Source organism: Dreissena polymorpha, chromosome 1, assembly GCF_020536995.1.
Source record: "Dreissena polymorpha isolate Duluth1 chromosome 1, UMN_Dpol_1.0, whole genome shotgun sequence".
Taxonomy (NCBI): Eukaryota; Metazoa; Mollusca; class Bivalvia; order Myida; family Dreissenidae; genus Dreissena; species Dreissena polymorpha.
In genome coordinates this window covers 69,098,240-69,120,023 of record NC_068355.1, presented here as the reverse complement: position 1 = coordinate 69,120,023, position 21,784 = coordinate 69,098,240, and the positions used below count along the sequence as shown (strand labels likewise).

The following is a 21,784-nucleotide window of genomic DNA, read 5'->3' as shown; positions in this document are numbered from 1 at the left end:
CGTCCCACTGACGATTTACTGACACAGTGCTGTTCCTAAAAGTCTTGGGGAATGGGTATGATAGTCTGTACCACATAAAAATTGTGTTTTTATAAATAGTGTTTTCAGAATATGCCCATGAAACTATAAAATGAAAACATGTCTTTTGCAATACAAATACAATCTTTGTAACATTAACAACAATTTAATAATACTTTCATATTGAAATATTCTTCTAAATTTTCACATTCACTACATAAACCCGGAAACATTGAAATAGCGAACATTTTACTCGACATTCCACACGGGCTCTGTGAAAAGGGGGTTTGCTGCATGTGCGTAAAGTGTCGTCCCAGATTATACTGTGCAGTCCGCACGGCCAATCAGGGACGACACTTTTCGCTTTTATGATATTTATCGTTCAAAGAAATTCTCTTCTTAGCAAAAATACAGTTTAAGCGGAAAGTGTCGTCCTTGACTAGCCTGTACAGGCCAATCTGAGACGACACTTAAAGCACATGCGATCATTTCACTTGCTCGTCTGGTATGTGATTTATTCAAGTCAAAGTGTGATTCAAGGCAAGCCTTCAAAACGTTGTAAATGCTTTGCATTTACCGTCACAAATCGGTTATCCAAATATTTCATCATTTTGTGTTTATAGTTGGTGTGCTCTTATAAAAAATAGTGGATAAGAGCAGATCCAGAATGTTTCTCCTGACAGAGTTTTTGGCGTTTCGGTGTTTGCTATATTTTGCACGTGTTTTCTTAACCAAGAAAACTCAAAAAAAATATTGGAATGTAAAAGGCAAGCTGGTAATTTTTTATATCAGCTAGTCAATCTACAAAACTGTAAATATAAGCAATAGTTGCATGTATATTATGACATAACCAGTTAAAATAAGGAATTTTCCAAAGCCGCCAACCTTAAACGAAAATATCATATTATTTTGTAAGGCTACCCCTCCAAACCTGCGTTGTGACGACATCGCCTGCTGCCCCTGAAGGTCCTGTCGGCGTCGGTGGAACTCCTGGTCCCAACGGCGCTCCTCCTCGCGCTCCCTGGCGTCCATCAACTGTGCATGCTTCACCTCCTTCCACGACTTTCGGAGAGCTTCTATGTCCGTATTGGAACGCTGGACCTGTCACATATCAGCACAGGTCTGGATGTGTATCTTGCTAATTATTAAGTACGCATATAATAATCTATTTGGTCCAATCCCGTGTAAGCCGGCGTATATGGATATCACTTTAAGAGCGTTTGATAAACAATAGTATACACAGTTTTTGCATGTCAGCAAAAGCGAAAAAGGAACTGTGCCTAATAAAATAAGACCGATATATCTTTTATATGGTTTCGTACATTGAAAAACATGATTTGGTAGTGAATTTCAAAATGGGAGAATCACGGATCAAAATAAATTAATGTATATTTTCTTAATACTGACCGGAGAAGAGTTTAAACTCGGTATGAATGGATTCAAAACAATGTTAATGTATCTTTTGTTTGCGGTATTAAGGTAATACTGCCTCTCTACTTTAATGGATATGCTGCATGGTACTTGTTTCACGCTTGTGAGCGGCGGTTTTAATGAGCTTTTGTTCGCGATACATGTAGTTTATAAGTTACTCTACTAATGCGTTTGTTACCCAAATTAAATGCTTATTGAATAAAGTTTGTGAACTTTTCACCTCTAACAAATCACACACAAAATAACTGGACAGGTAAGTAACTTTTCGGCGTGTCCCGAATTAAATATTCCTATTTGCGGTTAGGTTATCACATTATAATCCCCTTTTTCTGACAACACGATCAAGCTTAGCGAAAAACAACACTGATGTGTGTAAAGAGGAACGCTTGCAATTAATTTGAATTCGATTGGTCATTTAAATATATTAATCTATTATCTCGTTTAGAGGGTTGTATAGCCAGATCTAAAATATAATCACTTAACTATTTTAAAGTTTAAAAGCTGTTGAAAACAAGCATTTTAATTCTCATTTAAAATATAATAAGAGTAAAAATGCTGATCACGTGTTCATAAGCAAAATAAATTGCATTTTAAACAGTGATCTGTAGACTCGGTTTTACAATACGATACTACTGGTATATTTCAAAACGGTTTGCTTGTATTTTTCGTGGATGTATTATTATTCATCGCGCAATATAATTCCTTTTTCGTCAACAAACATGATCATAAGGCATATTTACCATTTTACTCCGCAAAGTAACGATAATCATATATTTAACGTACCGTCAGTAAAGTTGCGTCCCAAGCATGATAAGAAATCCAAGGAATTCAAGGTTGATAGGTGCATTGATTGTTACAAGTAAAGTCATTTATTGGTGCTTTGGAGATATTGCGTCCTACAGATTTTCCCTAACGAGAAAACACACGTGTGGTGTCATTTAGTGCAAGTTGTCAACCCATACTTTTCCCAAACATATTCCGCATTTAAAGTTAACTGTATCATATTTAAGGTTCATGACGATGACGACAATGCGACAGTGCGAGAATACGATGGCGACAGCGCGATAGTACGATGGCGAAAATGCAATAGTCATATCGTACGGTCGCAATCGTATCATCGCATTCTCGCCATCGCGTTATCGCGTTCTCGTCATCGTATTGACGCACTGTCGTCATCGTATTGTCGCATTCTCGTCATCGTACTCTCGCGTTCTCGCATTTTCGCATTGTCGCCATCGTACTATCGCACTGTCGCCATCGTATTGTTGCACTGTCGTCATCTCACTGTCGCATTGTCGACATCGTACTATCGCGTTCTCGCATTCTCTCCATCGCGTATTCGCATTCTGGCCATAGTATTGTCGAACTGTCGTTATCGTATAGACGCAATCTCGTTTTCGTACTCTCGAGTCCTCGCATTCTCGCCCTCTGGATTCTAATGTGTAACCACGATGGCCCTAACGGTACTCCGTACGCACATCATAGCTATCCATTTTGCTTGCAATATAAATCGAGTGTGCACGTAATAGAGACCCCTAAATAAAATACTTTCAAATACCCTGTATGCTATCGTTTAAAATGTACTATGTGGCGGTTCAATAAATATTGTTTGGTCTTAGTCAACGTGACTTTTGCTATAATAGCGAAATTACACAACTCATGCTTGACGCTTTACGTGCATTTATAAACTGACTATAATTCAAATACAAATGTGCCTTGGGGCCCGGGGTGTGGTCGTGGACGTGCACAGTTTACATGTATAAGCCAGTATGAAATATGTAATAAATACAACGATATCTTGAAAACTTAAGTATTATGTAATATGTTTTGTTAAGCCTTACTTACTTTGATTGTTTCCGTTGCCATGTCGTTTGAACTTTAAATGTCCACTTTTCATCAAAAACTAAACATACAATTTCACATTCTGTGTAATTAACAGTGCAATCATGTTCGAATTAATCAGTAACTACTCTTGTTAGATGTTTATATTTGTTATGGGCGAAAAAAGCACCCACGATTATTTGTCTTATTATCCGTAAGGCTTTTATAATCTCCATGAAATACCAGTGTACTTGACATGGCGGCTATTTGATTCCCCTGGTACATATAAGTTCATTGTTAGGCACTTTTTAGCGACTTAAGATTAACGATTTAAAAGCCTTGTACCTCAATAAACATCACATGTTTTATTGATATTCATAAGCAAGCTATTAAAGAACGACATTAAATTACGCCGCTGTAATTTCATGCTTCGATTAAAATTTGCAAACAAGTATTGGAAACACAACTATAATGTTTCCTAATCGCAATCACCTTTGAAAACGTTATCCATACCACAAACTGACTGTTAACTTGCTGCGGTCATAGTTCAACAACTTCTTTTATTGACGTTATAATATAATTCATAATTGTTACTTCCTGGTGCCAGGTGGTCACATCAACACGTGTATATGCCCTCTTCTGATATGTTGAAGGTTAATATATTTAGATTATATCTAGAATTGAGAACCGTAGCATGTTTCTATCATTTAACACCATGATAGCAATTAAATAATTATCCATGTGAATAGATTTCAAACGTGTTTCTTAAACGTCAAGTATCACGACAAAACCTCACATAACCTTCAGCGAGTGCGTCACTTTTAATAATAAGTCAACAACTTACCTGAATATTTTGTATACACCGCCACATTTGGGTCTTTGACTTCATCAGCAACGCTTCGTTTCCATGCTGGAAAGTCATATTTGCGCAATTAAGCCCAAAGTCTCTATCCCAGTAGATTGCTGAGACGGTCCATTCAAGTTTACAAAGTCGGCAGAGCATTAAAAATGCTCAATTTCTTTGCAGTGTAAAATGATTATCAGCTGAGGCTTTCGAAGCGCCATTACTAAATAAAACTGAATACGTTGTCCTTCCAGTGCAAAACAAATATTAGAAAAGGTCCGAGGATGGTCCGAAAAGTATGCTACGATTTAGTGTAACAACAAAGACCGTTCAAAAATCCGAAAACGTGAATAAAAAAAGTTATACCAGTCGCTTATGTTCGAAGAATCTGATTGTATATTAAGCGTTCTATGGTGCAAGATAGCAAAGTTCGACACATTATTCCGTAAGAAGTTGCGAATTGAAATGAAAACTGTCACAGTGGTTTTGTATTGAAACTGGTTACATAGAAAAAACCGGATGTATCTCTGAACTCCGTGTTAACAGTCATCCAGTCAGCTGACTATCGGTTTAAAGCGCCCTGTTTTTCAGAATCTGTTGTTTTTCTTGTAAATTGATCGTGCAAATACCAATGACAATATTTGCAAATGTTTTCAATTCTCCACAGCGTGCGGCATGCATTGGCTTATGAAAGCAAAACAGCGATCTTTATCTTGCATTGTCGGCGACAGCGTGAAATCGATATGGGTTAAGGATTGAAGCACTCAACATAAGGTCCAGAAATTAATGCGGCTGCTTTAATTACAAAAAAGGACGTTATTTACTTTCACGAGGTTGACATAAATTCCTTTTGATTGTGCTTATCACTTAGGCCTGTTCACTCACTTCAGTTGCGTTATGTATCGCACAGGCTATCTGGGACAATACTCTCCGCATCGACTGGATTTAGTTAAGAAGGGACTTTCTTTAAATGACAAATCAATTACGGTACAGTGGAATGCACAAGCTAATTTATGACGATAATACAAGCCAAAGCATTAAGCCCAGTGTTCCCAGAGAGCGACTCATTGGTGAATAAATGTCTATATTTCTATATGTCTATTTGTCTATATGTCTATATGTCTATATGTCTAACTCTATTCCGTTATGTAAGTTCCTTCATATCTGTTCACGATTGCAGAATCACGATTATAAAAGTTGCTTGATTGAAAGTTCATGAAGTGCAGTAATGTATTCCATGCATTGCGGAATCACAGAGATAAAAAAGGATAATACACAGATCAGAAAAGGAGCAGTACACTATACCGTAATGCGTAAAATGATCTAGTAAGCCACAAGCCTGGTCTTCGCTTCCACACGCAAACATATTAGTAAGCCGAAAGACTGGTCTTCGTTTCCACACGCAAACATGTTAGTAAGCCGAAAGACTGGTCTTCGTTTCCACACGCAAACATATTAGTAAGCCGAAAGACTGGTCTTCGTTTCCACACGCAAACATATTTTAACCACATGTGGTTAGAGTGTGACTATAATGTAAATTAGTAAAAACAACATCATCTTGGATGAAAAATAATCAAATTATAACGAAAGATCCAGTAAGGATGGCCGTACTAGATGTAGTTGTAGAGTGAGGATGACCATACTTCATGCAGTGGTAGCGTGAGGATGACCGTTCTTGATTTAGTGGTAGAGTGAGGATGACCTACATGATTCAGCGGTAAATTGAGGATTGCCGTTCTCCATTTTGTTGTAAAATGGGTTGTAAAATGGGAATGGCCGTCTTTGAATCAGTAGTAGAGTGAAGATGGCCGTACAGTGGCAGCGTGACGTTGCCGTACTTGCTTTAGTGGTAGAGTGAGGATGGCCATACTTGATTCAGTGGCAGAGTGCGGGTGATCGTACTTTATTCAATGGTAGAGCGAGGATGGCCGTACATGATTCAGTGGTAGAGTGAAGATGTCCGTACGTGATTCAGTGGTAGAGTGAGGATGGCCGTACATGATTCTGTGGTAGAATTAGGATGGCTCTACTTGATTCAGTGGTAGAGTGAGAATGGCCGTACAGGGGTAGATTGAGGATGGCCGAACTTGATTTAGTGGTAGAGTTAAGATGACCGTACAGTGGTAGAGAGAGGAGGGTCGTACTTGAGTCAGTGGTACAGTAAGGATGGCCGTACCTGATTCGGTTTTAGAGTGAGGAATGTCGAAATTGATTCAGTGGAAGGGTGCGGATGGCCGTGCAACGGTAGTGAGAATGGCCCTACAGTGGTTGAGTGAGGATGGCCGTACTGTGGTAGAGTGAGGATGGCCGTACTGTGGTAGAGTGAGGATTGCCGTACAGTGGTATGTGAGGATGGTTGTAAAGTGGTAGAGTGAGGATGGCTGTACTTGATTTAGTGGTAGATTGAGGACGGACGTACTTGATTAAGTGATAGAGTAAGGATGGCCGTACTTGATTCAGTGGTAGAGGGCGGATGGTCGTACTTTATTCAATGGTAGAGCGAGGATATCCGTACATGATTCAGTGAAAGAGTGAAGATGGCCGTATGTGATTCAGTGGTAGAGTGAGGATGGCCGTTCTTGATTTTGTGGTAGAATGAGGATGGCCGTACTTGATTCAGTAGTAGAGTGAGGATGGCCGTACAGAGGTAGATTGAGGATAGCCGAACTTGATTCAGTGGTAGAGGGAAGATGGCCGTACGGTAGTAGAGTGAGAAGAATCGTACTTGAGTCAGTTTAAAAGTGCGTACTTGATTCAGTGGAAGAGTGAGAATGGTCGTAGAGTGGTAGTGAGGATGGACGAACATTGGTTGAGTGAGTATGGCCGTACAGTGGTCGAGTGAGAATGGCCATACAGTGGTAGAGTGAGGATGGCCGTATAGTGGTTAAAAGAGATGGCCGTATTTGATTCAGAAGTAGAGTGAGGATGGCCGAACAGTGGTAGAGTGAGTATGGCCGTACAGTGGTTGAGTGAGGATGGCCGTACAGTGATAGAGTGAGGATGGCCGTACAATGGTAGAGTGAGAATTGCCGTATAGTGGTTAAAAGAAATGGCCGTATTTGATTTAGAAGTAGAATGAGGATGGCCGTACAGTGGTAGAGTGAGTATGGCCGTACAGTGGTTGAGTCAGGATGGCCGTACAGTGGTTGAGTGAGCATGGCCGTACAGTGGTAGAGTGAGTATGGCCTTACCATTCAGTGGTTGTGTGAGGATGGCCGTACAGTGATTGAGTAAGGATGGCCCTACAGTGGTTGAGTGAGGATGTCCGTATATGATTCATAGGTAGAGTGAGGATGGCCGTACAGTTGTAGAATGAGGATTCCCGTATTTGATTAAGAAGTAGATTGAGGATGGCCGTACAGTGGTAGAGCGAGGATGGCCGTAGAGTGGTAGGGCGAGGATGGCCGTACAGTAGTAGAATGAGGATGGTCTTACAGTGGTAGAGTGAGGATGGGCTACAGTGATAGAGAGGATGGTCGTTTAGTGGTAGTGAGGATGGTCGAACAGTGGTAGTGAGGATTGGCATACAGTGGTAGTGAGGATGGTCGTACAGTGGTAGAGTGAGGATGGTCGTACAGTGGTAGTGAGGATGGTCGTACAGTGGTAGTGAGGATGGTCGTACAGTGGTAGAGTGAGGATGGCCGTACAGTGGTGGTGAGGATGGTCGTACAGTGGTAGAGTGAGGATTGCCGTACAGTGGTAGAGTGAGGATGGTCATACGGTGTAAGTGAGGATGGTCGTACAGTGGTAGAGTGAGGATGGTCGTACAGTGGTAGAGTGAGGATGGTCGTACAGTGGTAGTGAGGATGGTCGTACAGGTGTAGAGTGAGGCTGGTCGTACAGTGGTAGAGTGAGGATGGTCGTACAGTGGTAGAGAGGATGGTCGTACAGTGGTAGTGAGGATGGTCGTACAGTGGTAGAGTGATAATGGCCGTAGTGGTAGTGAGGATGGTCGTACAGTGGTAGAATGACGATTGCCGTACTGTGGAAGTGAATATCGTCGTACAGTGGAAGTGAGGATGGTCGAACAGTGGTAGTGAGGATGGTCGTACAGTGGTAGTGAGGATGGCCGTACAGTGGTAGTGAGGATGGTCGTACAGTGGTAGTGAAGATGGTCGTACAGTGGTATAGTGAGGATGGTCGTACAGTGGTAGTGAGGATGATCGTAGAGTGGTAGAGTGAGGATGGTCGTACAGTGGTAGTGAGGATGGTCGTACAGTGGTAGTGAGGATGGTCGTACAGTGGTAGTGAGGGTGGTCGTACAGTGGTAGAGTGAGGATGTTCGTACAGTGGTAGAGTGAGGATGGTCGAACAGTGGTAGGGAGGATGGCCGTACAGTGGTAGTGAGGAGGGTCGTACAGTGGTAGTGAGGATGGTCGTACAGTGGTAGTGAGGAATGTCGTACAGTGGTAGTGAGGATGGTCGTACAGTGGTGATGAGTATGGTCATACAGTGGTAGAGTGAGGATGGTCGTTCAGTGGTTGAGTGAGGATGGTCGTACAGTGGTAGTGAGGATGGTCGTACAGTGGTAGTGAGGATGTCCGTACAGTGGTAGAGTGAGGATGGCCGTACAGTGATAGAGTGAGGATGGTCGTACAGTGGTAGTGAGGATGGCCGTACAGTGGTAGTGAGGATGGCCGTACAGTGGTAGAGTGAGGATGGTCGTACAGTGGTAGAGAGAGAATGGTCGTACAGTGGTAGTGAGGATGGTCGTACTTCGGTAGTAAGGATGGTCGTACAGTGGTAGTGAGGATGGTCGTACAGTGGTAGTGAGGATGGTCGTACAGTGGTAAGGTTAGGACAGTCGTACAGTGGTAGAGTGAGGATGGTCGTATAGTGGTAGTGAGGATGGTCGTACAGTGGTAGTGAAGATGGTCGTACAGTGGTAGTGAGGATGGTCGTACAGTGGTAGAGTGTGGATGGTCGTACATTGGTAGAGTGAGGATGGCCGTACAGTGGTAGAGTGAGGATGGTAGTACAGTGGTAGTGAGGATTGTCGTACAGTGGTAGTGAGGATGGCCGTACAGTGGTAGAGTGAGGATGGTCGTAAAGTGGTAGTGAGGTTGGTCGTACAGTGGTAGTGAGGATGGTCGTACAGTGGTAGTGAGGATGGTCGTACAGTGAAATAGTGAGGATGGTCGTACAGTGGTAGTGAAGATGGTCGTACAGTGGTAGAGTGAGGATGGCCGTACAGTGGTAGAGTGAGGATGGTCGTACAGTGGTAGTGAGGATGGCCGTAAAGTGGTAGAGTGAGGATGGTCGTACAGTGGTAGTGAGGATGGTCGTACAGTGGTAGTGAGGATGGTCGTACAGTGAAAGAGTGAGGATGGTCGTACAGTGGTAGTGAAGATGGTCGTACAGTGGTAGTGAGGATGGCCGTACAGTGGTAGAGTGAGGATGGTCGTACAGTGGTAGTGAGGATGGTCGTACAGTGGTAGAGTGAGGATGGTCGTACAGTGGTAAAGTGAGGATGGTCACAGTGGTAGTGAGGAGGGTCGTACAGTGGTAGTGAGGATGGTCGTACAGTGGTAGTGAGGATGGTCGTACAGTGGTAGTGAGGATGGTCTTACAATGGTAGTGAGGATGGTCGTACAGTGGTAGAGTGATAATGGTCGTACAGTGGTAGTGAGGATGGTCGTACAGTGGTAGTGAGGATGGTCGTACAGTGGTAGTGAGGATGGTCGTACAGTGGTAGAGTGAGGATGGTCGTACAGTGGTAGTTAGGATGGTCGTACAGTGGTAGAGAGGATGGTCGTACAGTGGTAGTGAGGATGGCCGCACAGTGGTAGAGTGAGAATGGTCGCACAGTGGTAGTGAGGCGTCTCATCAGGGTCTGCGCTGTTTGCTAGAAGGAATTTATGTAAGAAATATTCTAAATATAGAAATAAATAAACTAGACATCCCTAATTTAGGTAATAAATAATTCCAATTTAGAAGGGAGAGTCCACTAGGCATAAATTGGTTAATGCAATAATTTGATGTTGAAAGAATTTATGTTCGTTACCGCTCTGTAATATTTAAAAGCATGAGATGATAAAAAGTGCGATTATTATTTCTCTATTGATACGTCGCGTTTAACCCCCGTGCTCGAAAACCATAACATCCTTTACGTTTTTATATTTATTTTACAATACCGGTTCAAATGACAAGACATCGTGTTGCGTACAACTCTGGAACTTTTCGGTCAGAAAAACACGCAAAGCCCATAACTCCTCTCTCATTAAACCTTTATATATCGATGATAAGTCGTGACAAAATTTAGACATACCTAATCCGTTGTAATCTCTCTTCATCAAAACCGCCGATTGCGATTCAGTGATTAATTTAAAGCTACCATAAAAGTAAAGTTTTTAAGCAAGGCCCTCTTAAATCTCAAATGGTTTAACATGTTTCAATGTGGTTACACTGTCTTCGAATAAACATGTCCTCCAAAGGTGTTATAGAAATCCCAGATCCAAGATACTGTTCGGGAGACGATGGTGCTGTATATAATTTTTTAGACGGTTTAGTATTAGGATGCAAGTTCTTTAAAATTTAATTCGGATGTACGCGTTTAAACGAAAAATACTGATTATCGTCATCGCATCAAAAATATTTATTGCATGCAATAATATTTTTATTACTGTTTATCGATTGATTTTTTTCCTTCACATTATAATCTGTGCTGATCAATTTAAAAGATTGTAATCAATAGTTGGAAGTCCTTTATGTCAATATATAAAGTACACCTTAGAGTTTAAATCTCAAGTTTGACAATATTCTTTGTTAAATCTTGATTCATCTGAGGTAGAAAATTACTTATACCATTCAGAACGGTTGTCTTTATAACACATGAAAGATTCTTTGTCAAAACCGTACCAGTTTATTTCTTTATTGAAAGGTTTGAGAAAGCTAATCGATGTGCATGCGATTATATACTCATTATTTCCATGTGACGATTATTTACGTGCTTGCTTTCGGGTTTCTGCGCTCAAATATGTGTTCTCGCATGTGATTTGCATATTTATTCAAAGTGATGTGATATTATCGAACAATCAAAGCGAGAAAACAAGTCACTTATGTTGCTTTGTAACCTTCTGGATATGCACGAACTACACTTGGGTATAGAAATAGACTTCGTAACCTATTGTAAAAATGGAAGTTGACGATAAGGTATATTTATTTTTGTATATTATTGCTAAGACAATATTTTTCTGAGAACAATAAAAACAATGTAGTGTCTCAAATAAAATTTGTATATTAAAGATTGCATTAATTTTAATTCTTATCAATATATAAAAACCCGATCCCCTTAAAATAACCATGATTAATTAAACTTTAGTTGTATAATTATTTATGTTCTATAACTGTTTTATTACCATTTTACAATATCATCTTTATTTTAATTGTAGAAGTAGTAGTAGTAGTAGTAGTAGTAGTAGTAGTAGTAGTAGTAGTAGTAGTAGTAGTAGTAGTAGGAGTAGTAGTAGTAGTAGTAGCAGCAGCAGCAGCAGCAGCAGTAGTAGTAGTAGTAGTAGAAGTAGTAGTAGTAGTAGTAGTAGAAGTAGTAGTAGTAGTAGTAGTGGTAGCAGCAGCAGAGCAGCAGCAACAGCAGTAGTAGAAGTAGTCGCTGTAAAAGTAATAGTAATAGTAGTAATAGCAGCAGCAGAAGGAGTAATATAACTAGTGATATTTCTATTGCCTGTATCATTACCTCTTTTACCTTTTTTATTATTTATATAGAAGCAGCAAAAAAGCGAAGACTCCAAATCGTATGCATCAGAAGGAGCTAGTCCGTTATTTCCGCGCTCTCCCTCCCAAGAAACGGCTATCAATGTTGACGCTTTCACTCCATATTCAGAGCAGGATAATACCGGATCTGACTTCGCCGATTTCGTATTGTTGACAAATGAAGAGGTACTGCAATTAGATCAACGATTACAGGAGCTCTCCGACCAAGCGCGACGCCATAAAGACGACCATGACAAATGGGAGATTAACGTTAATACAAGAAAACTGAAAATTTCCGGCCGATTGCAAGCTCTCAGTCGACGTCATAGAGATCGTCTGGAGTTGTACGAAAAGATGAGGGAATACATTAGAAGCACTCAGTCAAGGCAAAGCAGTCGTTAAGTATTTTTTTGCAAATTTATGAGAATTGAAAAAGTCATGAACAATGCCATTTTATAAACTGTTTTATTTAACTGCGATTATAAGACCGTTTATTATTTGAGATTGTTATAGTTTATATACTTAATATTTAAATATCTTAAGGTTTCTTTTTATGTAAATACATGCTTTGATATTTTGTATTTATACATACAGTTGACCAAACTTTACAGTGTTTATAATTTAATCACCCCCGCCCCCTTGATAATGTTGCTGCATATGCAGTTTTCACAATTTTACTTGAAAAAACATATTCTTGATAAGGATGTTAAAATCACGATTTGTTGCGAATACTTTGATATGTTTGCTTTAGAAGGCATAAACCAGAAAGTAACAATTTAAAAGCCTTGCGTTATTATGAAAAGGTTCTATTAACTGTTATAGCAATTACAAATTTAAAAGTGTTGTGTTGGCAGGCACATATTTTGAAATACTTTCAAATTGTATGATCTGGATTGAAATTATTGCATTAGTATAGCCCAGTTAAATTCTTGCGTGGGCAGAAACAAGCTGTTAAGTATACCTATGACAAAAAGGAAGTATGGAAAAGGTATTTCAATTGTCGAAACCAGTCAGAGAACCGGCAACCACTGAAAGCTCAGGGATATTCCAAAGCGAGAAATTCTACTCAGCATCCACATTTTTTTTTATTTAATGGTAGTGACATAACTTCTGCATATAACACAATACTTAACATTCACTAATGACTACAAGAGTGTCAACGTGTCTCAAAGTGCGCCCATTAAAAGGTCCGGGCTAAATTGGTCTGTAAATGTTGTTTGATTTGAAATGTGCTTCACGCAATCGGGCTTGTAAGTGACCATGTCTCGAGCTTTTATGCCCTTATACAGAGTCCAATTTTGATGATACGATAAAAATAATTTAGTTAAAAGGATAATAGGTTTACTTTGATCATTTTTTTCCTCCATTTATTCAAAAGCCATACTTCAGAAGCGCTTTAAGTGATCTGGCTGTTAATTAAACTTAGCAAACATATTATACCTACACGCATTTTAAGCAAGTTTCATGATGATCCGATATGAACTACATGTATGTTAGTAAGAGACTTATTAAAGGTATTTTTTCTCCCGTTATTAGTACTAAACGACCATTATTCCGAAGTGCTTATGGACGTTAAGCCGGTTATGTTGGTACAATGTTTCATTGTGATCCGATTTACACAATACAAGTTCGATGGCGAACACGGTAAAATTTAGCCTTGATAAATAATTGAAGGGTAATAACTCAAAATTGCTGCAGGCGATTGGATTGTTATCGAAGTCGTTACACAAACATATAACCAAGTTTCGCGATTATCCTATATAAACTTTTTTAGTAAGAGAGTGAACAAGATTAATACAACTTGTTTTACGAACATTATCGCAAAGTTTCCTGATAATCCTATTAAATGATTTCAGTAAGAACGCGGACAAAATTAATGTTATCCTTTTATTAATAAAATACCATAATCCACAAGTGGTTCAATTGTTCTCGTAATAGGCCCCATTGTTAGCGATCGTCAAATCGTCAAAACAAATTTAGGCAATCGTCTGAAACGGTCACTGTAAAGCATCGACTGGGGGCTTGAACGTTACTGGTTTAAAGGCATTTGTTACCTTTTAAACCTTTGCATGCTGGGAAATTTGTCGTCTGCAATAATGTCGTCTGCTGAATTTCTCAAATAAGCATTTTCTTTTTTTATTTTTTTCAAAGAATACTATCAGAATAGCAAACAGTTTGGATCCTGATGAGACGCCACGTTCTGTGGCGTCTCATCTGGATCCAAACTGTTTGCAAAGGCCTTTAAAATTAGGTTCCAGCGCTGAAAGGGTTAATCATCCTACAAGTAATTCAAAACACATACGTGTAAATAAACGTTAACATTAAAAGCCTTTGATTCGTAAAGCTTCTTTTGCTTATTAAAACTCTAGTTTAGTCTTAAAATTACAGCATATTGTTAAACAAGTTCACGTTTAAGATTTCGACAGCTTTATCATAAGCTTTATAATCTCTTTCGATAATAATTAGGCCAACCAATAATTATTGTTTGACGAGTATATTTACATTTGGGGAAATGCAACAATTGGAGATCGGGTAAACGGAAACCAGCATTTGTAAGGCCTCACAAGCCTATTAATTCCATTAGTAGCGCGCTTGTGGAACATATGAACTATTGACCTCTGTTATTTTATTATTTGCATATTCTGCACTACGTCTTTAATTGTGTCAATGGTTATGTTTGATTAAAAAAGTTTAATCGCAAATGGATCAAGCTTCATTTAATTCGTATCGTTAGAATAACACGATAAATCCTGAACATACGTTGAGTTGGCAAAAAGATATATTTGCACTGAAATAAATATGCCCAATATAGTGGCGGTTTTCATAGGAACGAGCTTTTGGCTAAGAATTTAATTAGTTAAATTACCCCGAACTACCGCAACGAAATAAAACAATATAATTTGTTCCTGGCTTTTTGTTACACAAAAACACGGAATATTAATTGAATTTCTGACACACTTAATAATTGAGAAAAAAAAGGAGTTTGTTCGTGAAAAATATTCACACTGAAAAGAAGAGATGACGGAAACCAGTGGAAGTTATACGTCGGACTCGGATTTGACAGACACGAGTGATGAACTCTATTCAGAAACATCCGACGATGACTACGAACATTATACAAAGAATTATGTTGATGAAAGCACAGATTCGGACGAAACGGATGACGGTAATGACACTTCGATGACGTCATCTGAACAGAATGGCGAAACAGTAGAACGGAAAAACAAACAACAACCTAGAAACAAGTCGGAAGACTTTACGGATGAAGATGACGTCATATTAGTAACGCAATCTGAAAGAGAGTTGCAAGAAGCACGCAAAAGGAAGGGACAGGAAGCATTAAACGAATCAAGGCGGAAGTTTGAGCATTGGGCAGAGAAAATAACGCAAAGGCGGATGTACGCGCTGTCGGATTTCAAAACGCTTCAAAGAAAGCAAAAGGAACGGATGCAATTTTACGAAGACGTCAAGAATTTTGTTAAGAAGAACAAAGTGGCCTCTCGCAAAGGCAAACAAGTGAAGACATCAGTGAAGTAAAAATGATTCATTTTGTATGGCGTATCAATCGTTGCAAAATTCAATGTTTCCATATTTGTATGGTATATTTGTACATAAATGATGCATAAAGCCATATTCTTATGTTTGTGTTGTATAATTTCCAAAATATACGTGTTCTAAACGTTCATATCTGTGTGCAATTATTCTCATAAATTTGTTTAAAGAAATTCATACATACATGTATGTCCTTTAATTTGCATCATGGGAAATATTTTAAAAGGAGTATGCATGAACAGCAAAGATGAATGTAGTGATGTTATTAGAAATCAGTAATGGAGATGTTATGAAGGGCATGGGACAAATGCAGTAAACAATCAAATGCTATGTAGAGACGAGAGGGACATGAGAGGGACAGTAGACATTCAACCAATACCAGAATGAGGCGATGCATTACAAATGCAATTTCATTTGAGACAATAAAAGCATTAACAGTTTTGCATCGGAGATCAAATATATTTGATATATTGTAAACATGGCATAAGAAAAAATTGAAAGAACAAATAAAACAACTCCTATCCTCTAAATACACATATTTAACCTAATGTGTTGTAAACAACGCTTGTGAAAACATGAGCAGCAAATAAAAACTTGATTCCTCATAAAAAGAGGCAACATAAAAACACTAAACATGATATGTACAATATCTACCCCCAAAATAAACGAGACACTAGATGATAGTTAATGTATATTTTATTTTTTCAATTAACATTCATATAGTTAAACAAGAAACTTCGCATAAAAATTAGACAGTTATAAAATATGGTTCACGCTGGGTATGCGGATGCTTTGATAACAGATGGCACTTCAATACCAGATAACAACAAAAGCCCCTCGCGAGAGGTTAGTTCATCAGTTGCTTTTTAAGTTATATCATAAAGATTAGTTTTTTAGACAAGGCGCATGGTCGAGTTTATAAATGGTATATCCTTTCCATTGCAAAGTCTTAAGAAAAACATCACGGAAGAATGGTAGATTTTCCCCCCAAATATAGAAAATTCGGTCGGAAAACAGCATAAACTAGATTAACAGTAAACATTTCAAGAAAATGAAACTACTTAGAAATATTGCAAGAAATTGTTTGATATTCTAGCATGTAGAGTAATCACTCTGCTTCAAATACTGAAATTTTTAAAGTATTCAAAGAAACATAAACGAAGATAGAGCATGTTGTTATAGGTGGTATTCATGAAGTTGCGGATACTTTGATTCCCGATATAGGGCACTTCGGATAACAGAGACTTTCAACAAATTGGGCACTCTGATAACCGAGTTTTATCTTCTACATGAAATGCATTTATGTCTATTATGACTATTTTTACCAAACATTTTGAAGTACGAATCAATTTCCATTGTCAAGCTCGACACATTGGGAATCTATGAATAACGTAATAACATACACACGTAAAATATAACCAATGGCGTTGTTCGTTTTCAAAAATCGTATTACTATTAATTTATATAATTGCTTTTTAAGTGCAAATTGTAAACTAGTGACCTGAAAATCGATAGGGGTCATCTGTGAGTCATGATCAATGTACCTATGAAGTTTCATGATTCTAAGCATAAGCGTTCTTGAGTTATCATCCGGAAATCATGTTACTATTTCGGGTCACCATGACCTTGACCTATGACCTAGTGACCTCAAAATCAAAAGGGGGCCATCTGCGAGTCATGATCAATGTACCTATGAAGTTTCATGATCCTAGGCATAAGCGTTCTTGAGTTATCATCTGGAAACCATTTTACTATTTCGGGTCACCATGACCTTAACCTTTGACCTAGTGACCTGAAAATCAATAGGGAACATCTGCGAGTCATGATCAATGTACCTATGAAGTTTCATGATCATAGCCACAAGCGTTCTTGAGTTATCATCCGGAAACCATTTTACTATTTCGGGTCACTGTGACCTTGACCTTTGATATAGTGACCTGAAAATCAATAGGGGTCAACTGCGAGTCATGATCAATCTACCTATCAAGTTTCATGATCCTAGGCATAAGCATTATTGAGTCATCATCCGGAAACCATTTTACTATTTCGGATCACTGTGACCTTGACCTTTGACCTAGTGTCCTGAAAATCAATAGGGGTCATCTGTGAGTCATCATCAATCTACCTATGAAGTTTCATGATCCTAGGCATAAGCGTTCTTGAGTTATCATCCGGAAACCATTTTACTATTTCGGTTCACCGTGACCTTGACCTTTGACCTAGTGACCTGAAAATCAATAGGGGTCATCTGCCAGTCGTTATCAATCTACCTATGAAGTTTCATGATTCTAGGCATAAGCGTTCTTGAGTTATCATCTGGAAACCATTTTACTATTTCGGGTCACCGTGACCTTGACCTTTGACCTAGTAACCTGAAAATCAATAGGGGTCATCTGCGAGTCCTGATCAATCTACCTATCAAGTTTCATGATCCTAGGCATAAGCGTTCTTGAGTTATCATCCGGAAACCATTTTACTATTTCGGGTCACCGTAACCTTTGACCTAGTGACGTCAAAATCAATAGGGGTCATCTGCGAGTCATGATCAATGTTCCTATGAAGTTTCATGATCATAGGCGTAAGTGTTCTTGAGTTATCATCCGGAAACCACCTGGTGGACCGACATGAGCAAAGCAATATACCCCCTCTTCTTCGAAGGGGGGCATAATAAGATTCAAATGCTTATTTCTGAAGTAATATATTTCAAGTGACGACCGAAAATAATTGTCTAAATAATAAACTTGTTTCTAAATTGAGATTAAGAGAATAGAAAATACAACGGATCATGTGGATCAACACGACTGTGTTCAATTGAACTTATAGAAGAACTCTAGATAAGGGGAGCAAGGGGTCTTAAAGCGGCCAATACACCTTTGTCATTGCTGCTCATTAGAATCGCATCACGAAAACGATACTAATGCGTAGCCACACAATTTAAAAGAGATGTGAAAACTCCCTTTAAATTGAGCTTTACCCTTCCCTTTCCCTGTTATTATTATATTCCAAAAGGATAAGAACATGTTTCGGTAATTCGTTTTTAATTTACGTCAGTACGTACATTTTTATTTATTGACTGCTTACTATGGCAGTATTCTACAGCGAATTCTGCATTTCTGATACACTAAATAGAGTGTGTTATATCTGGTAAAAAGTGTCGAGTTATCTGGAATTGAAGTGCCATTGTCTTTGAGATGATCGGTAAAAGAAGTGTCCATGAACATTTGGAATCCGACTCTTAAAACATTTGAATTTCCTCAAGTACGTTATGCAACTAAAATTTAACATGTTGTAACATTAATGGACATGTTGATCGTTTATATCGATTAGTTGGCACGTTCTTGATTTATTTCAATGTATTTTTATTTTGTTTAAATACGTACTTATCATCGAATTCATGACGATTATCGATGACATTTTATCTCTTTTTTTTATAATCTCCTGCTTTTTTCCACGACTTTCTTGTTCTGCAATACGAAGTACTATACTATTAATCAAACAATGTTACGTGTCTAAAAACCAAATAAACAGAACATAACTGCAAAAAGCTGAAAACTCAAATCTCACGCGTGGCTTTAGTTGTTATCTGGTATCGAAGTGCCATCTGTTATTAAAGTATCCGCATACCCGGCGTGTGGTTGCTCCCACATTTTCTGCTATATGTCAAGATGAACAATTACAAGTATACGGATATTTTTAATCTTTGGTCAATGCTCTCAAATTTGATACATGTCTTATTAACTAACCAGCTACTTTTTCATATTATCCTAGGTTTAATTTTTTTAATATTAGGCATGTCATGATTAACGATAAAAATAAACTGGTGTCTCACAATAGGGCAATTGTGCATCGATTTTCGAGGACATTTCTTTCATTGACACAGAAGATAAATACGAGTATATGTAGCATATAATTGTTATTAGATGCTAGTAATCGTGTGTACAACTGTAGAAGCCAATACAAATATTTAAAATTGCTTATTTACTGATATCCATGTCAATGTTCAACTATATGTTATACTTTAAAATGAGACATAAACATGAATACGGGACAACTCATAAAGATCCACTAAAAATAAAAGCATACTTTATAAAACAAGGTAAACCCATACAAAATCAGTGTTCCAAATCGCAATAGCCAAATTTAAATGCTAGATGAGGTCTGGTAACATCGATTAAACAAGATACAAAATGCTAGTTTTTTTATTTTTGTTGGACAATATATACCATGGGAATTTCCGACGACAATATCCAAACATTTATGAGCAAGTCTAAGATTTGCTCTGAGCAGTGTCGGAAGCATGACTTAGTTCTCATCAATAATCATTACCTTATAAATTAGTGGATCTCAAGCCAGAACGTCCATCTCTTACCAAATCAACAAGTAAAACAAGAGCTGTCACCAAAGTGAGTGTGCCAAATGAAAGCGTATGTAGGGCAATACATGACTAAATGGAACTGTTTCAAGGAAACAATGGCAATGCGGGGAATCACGTGGTCAGATTTGAGAAAAAATGGCCACCGATACTCACTGAAACCGCTTCCGGTTGGTGCTATGATTATCCAAATAAAAACAAGTAAGTAATAAGGTAGATGTACCTGTTTGAAGACTCAATTTCTCCATCGAATCGAGGCATCGGCGGCCATTTTTTCTCAAATCTGACCACGTGATTCCCCGCATTCATGGGGTTTTCCCCATGATTTTGAAGTTGCACTTTATCTAAAATAATAGTGCATGATCTAATAGAAAGCACAGGCATGTGCCCTCCAAATTATGCAAATTAACGTAAACTGAATTAATAAGATCCTGACTCAATCCTGATTCAAGATCATTTTTAAAACTACACAAGATGACGTAGAGAAAGGATTTTTGATGCTAAATTAATAATGACAGAATGTTTGTAATTAAATGTTTTTACACCAATTGTACTTGTTTTAGTGTCTTCCTATTGAAATAAACCTTCATATGGCACTTTTTGTTGTAGGAAGTTTGTATATAGCATAATAGTATTCGGCAGTGTTTATGGAGCAATTTATATCCATGTAAATGTATTCTTTGAATTGGTTACATAGTTATTGATAAGGCAAAACTATTAAATATTACAAAATATTCATTTATGAATTACCTTCAATTGAGAACTGAAAATACTATTAAACTATTAATTATTATTTAAACTAATATACTGTATCATAAATTGTCAATGCACAAAGACCCTGGGGATTTTGATGATAACTCTATAGTTGATATGCTGCCAGTAAAGTCATCTTTTCCGTGATCAATCTCTGAGCCACCTATTTCCGTAACCAAGGTTACCCCTGGGCTTTCAAAAACAGACGACTCGCTTGAGGTTGGGTTGGTTAGTAATGCGCTTTCCTCTGCTTCATTGTCTATCTGGTGTTTTGCAATTTGCTGAAGAAATAACAATACCTGTTACTAAAATACTACTAAAAATCATAGAAAGCAGAATAATGAATAAATTTCACTTAAAAATATTATTTCCTCCTGAATTTTTGTAACTGATAGGAAAAAATATGTTGCTCATGATGTTTCCTCTTTACTAAACATCTTTGTGTAATAATAGTAAATGGTTATATTCATATTTTTTTATAAATCAAAATTACAAGTCAGGGGTCGACAATTTTTTTTCCAGCAACTTGCACTGCAGGGCGAGTAGCTAAGAATTTTCACTTGCCCTGCTGAAATATGTACTTTCCTTGCAATTTATTAAAACATGCAATAAATCAGTAACTAATATGTTTTATTGTGATTTTGTATTGGTTTTCAAGTAGAACTGTTAGTGTTAACTCATGAACTTCAATAAAGTTAATAAACTGTTTTAACACACTTTTACTTTGTTTTTCATTTTGCCCTCATGGTCACGTTCATTATGATTACACTTTAGGAGCACTGGAAAGTCTGTAAGGCATTTTGTTAAACTCAAACAAGCCTTTGTGTGTACAAAAGGCAGTTTTCTCTTTGTCATTTTCTTCCATTAAACTTGCCAAAATCCACTCTTTAAATCTAAAGATACATGTGAAGAATTTAGACAAAATTTTTAGCAGTATTAAAAGACCGTATACCGTACTGTATAGGATACATTCACGGTATCGGCGCGTAACAGGAACGGGACTAATTTTAGCGCAGTGTGCAATAATCAACATCCGGTTAATTGTTAATCCCCGATTAAAAGTTGTTTTGTTTGGTGAAAAGTTTTTAAACTTGAAATTTTTAATCTTTTCGGCCAGAAATGCCACTGGCCCCGCAGGATGAGCGCTGCCGGAATATTCACTCGTCCGGAGCCGATTTCTACTCGTAATTACGAGCGGGGCGAGTGGATCTGTCGATCCCTGCAAGTCTTTTGATCTCTCATTGATCATAACACAATGGATGAAATTTACAATTTTTGTAATC

The 21,784-nt window shown here is 38.2% G+C and overlaps 2 protein-coding genes across 4 annotated transcripts in view; one reads left to right on the top strand and one right to left on the bottom strand.

Annotated features, from left to right (window-relative positions):
- The first annotated feature begins 14,686 nt into the window (after window positions 1–14,686).
- On the top strand, window positions 14,687–15,373 carry LOC127866821 (uncharacterized). Its single transcript, XM_052407649.1, has one exon. It carries the CDS (start codon window positions 14,843–14,845, stop codon window positions 15,359–15,361), a length of 519 nt encoding a protein of 172 aa, XP_052263609.1. The 5' UTR covers window positions 14,687–14,842; the 3' UTR covers window positions 15,362–15,373.
- Window positions 15,374–16,054: 681 nt separating this feature from the next.
- The window catches only part of LOC127834043 (zinc finger protein 76-like), a 34,601-nt gene continuing 28,871 nt past the window's right edge, over window positions 16,055–21,784 (bottom strand). For all 3 annotated transcript variants that reach the window (XM_052359626.1, XM_052359620.1, XM_052359612.1), the window contains exon 16: window positions 16,055–20,782. In XM_052359626.1, coding sequence (XP_052215586.1) covers window positions 20,561–20,782 — 222 coding nt within the window. In that variant the 3' untranslated portion in view covers window positions 16,055–20,560. The remainder of the gene's footprint in view (window positions 20,783–21,784) is intronic.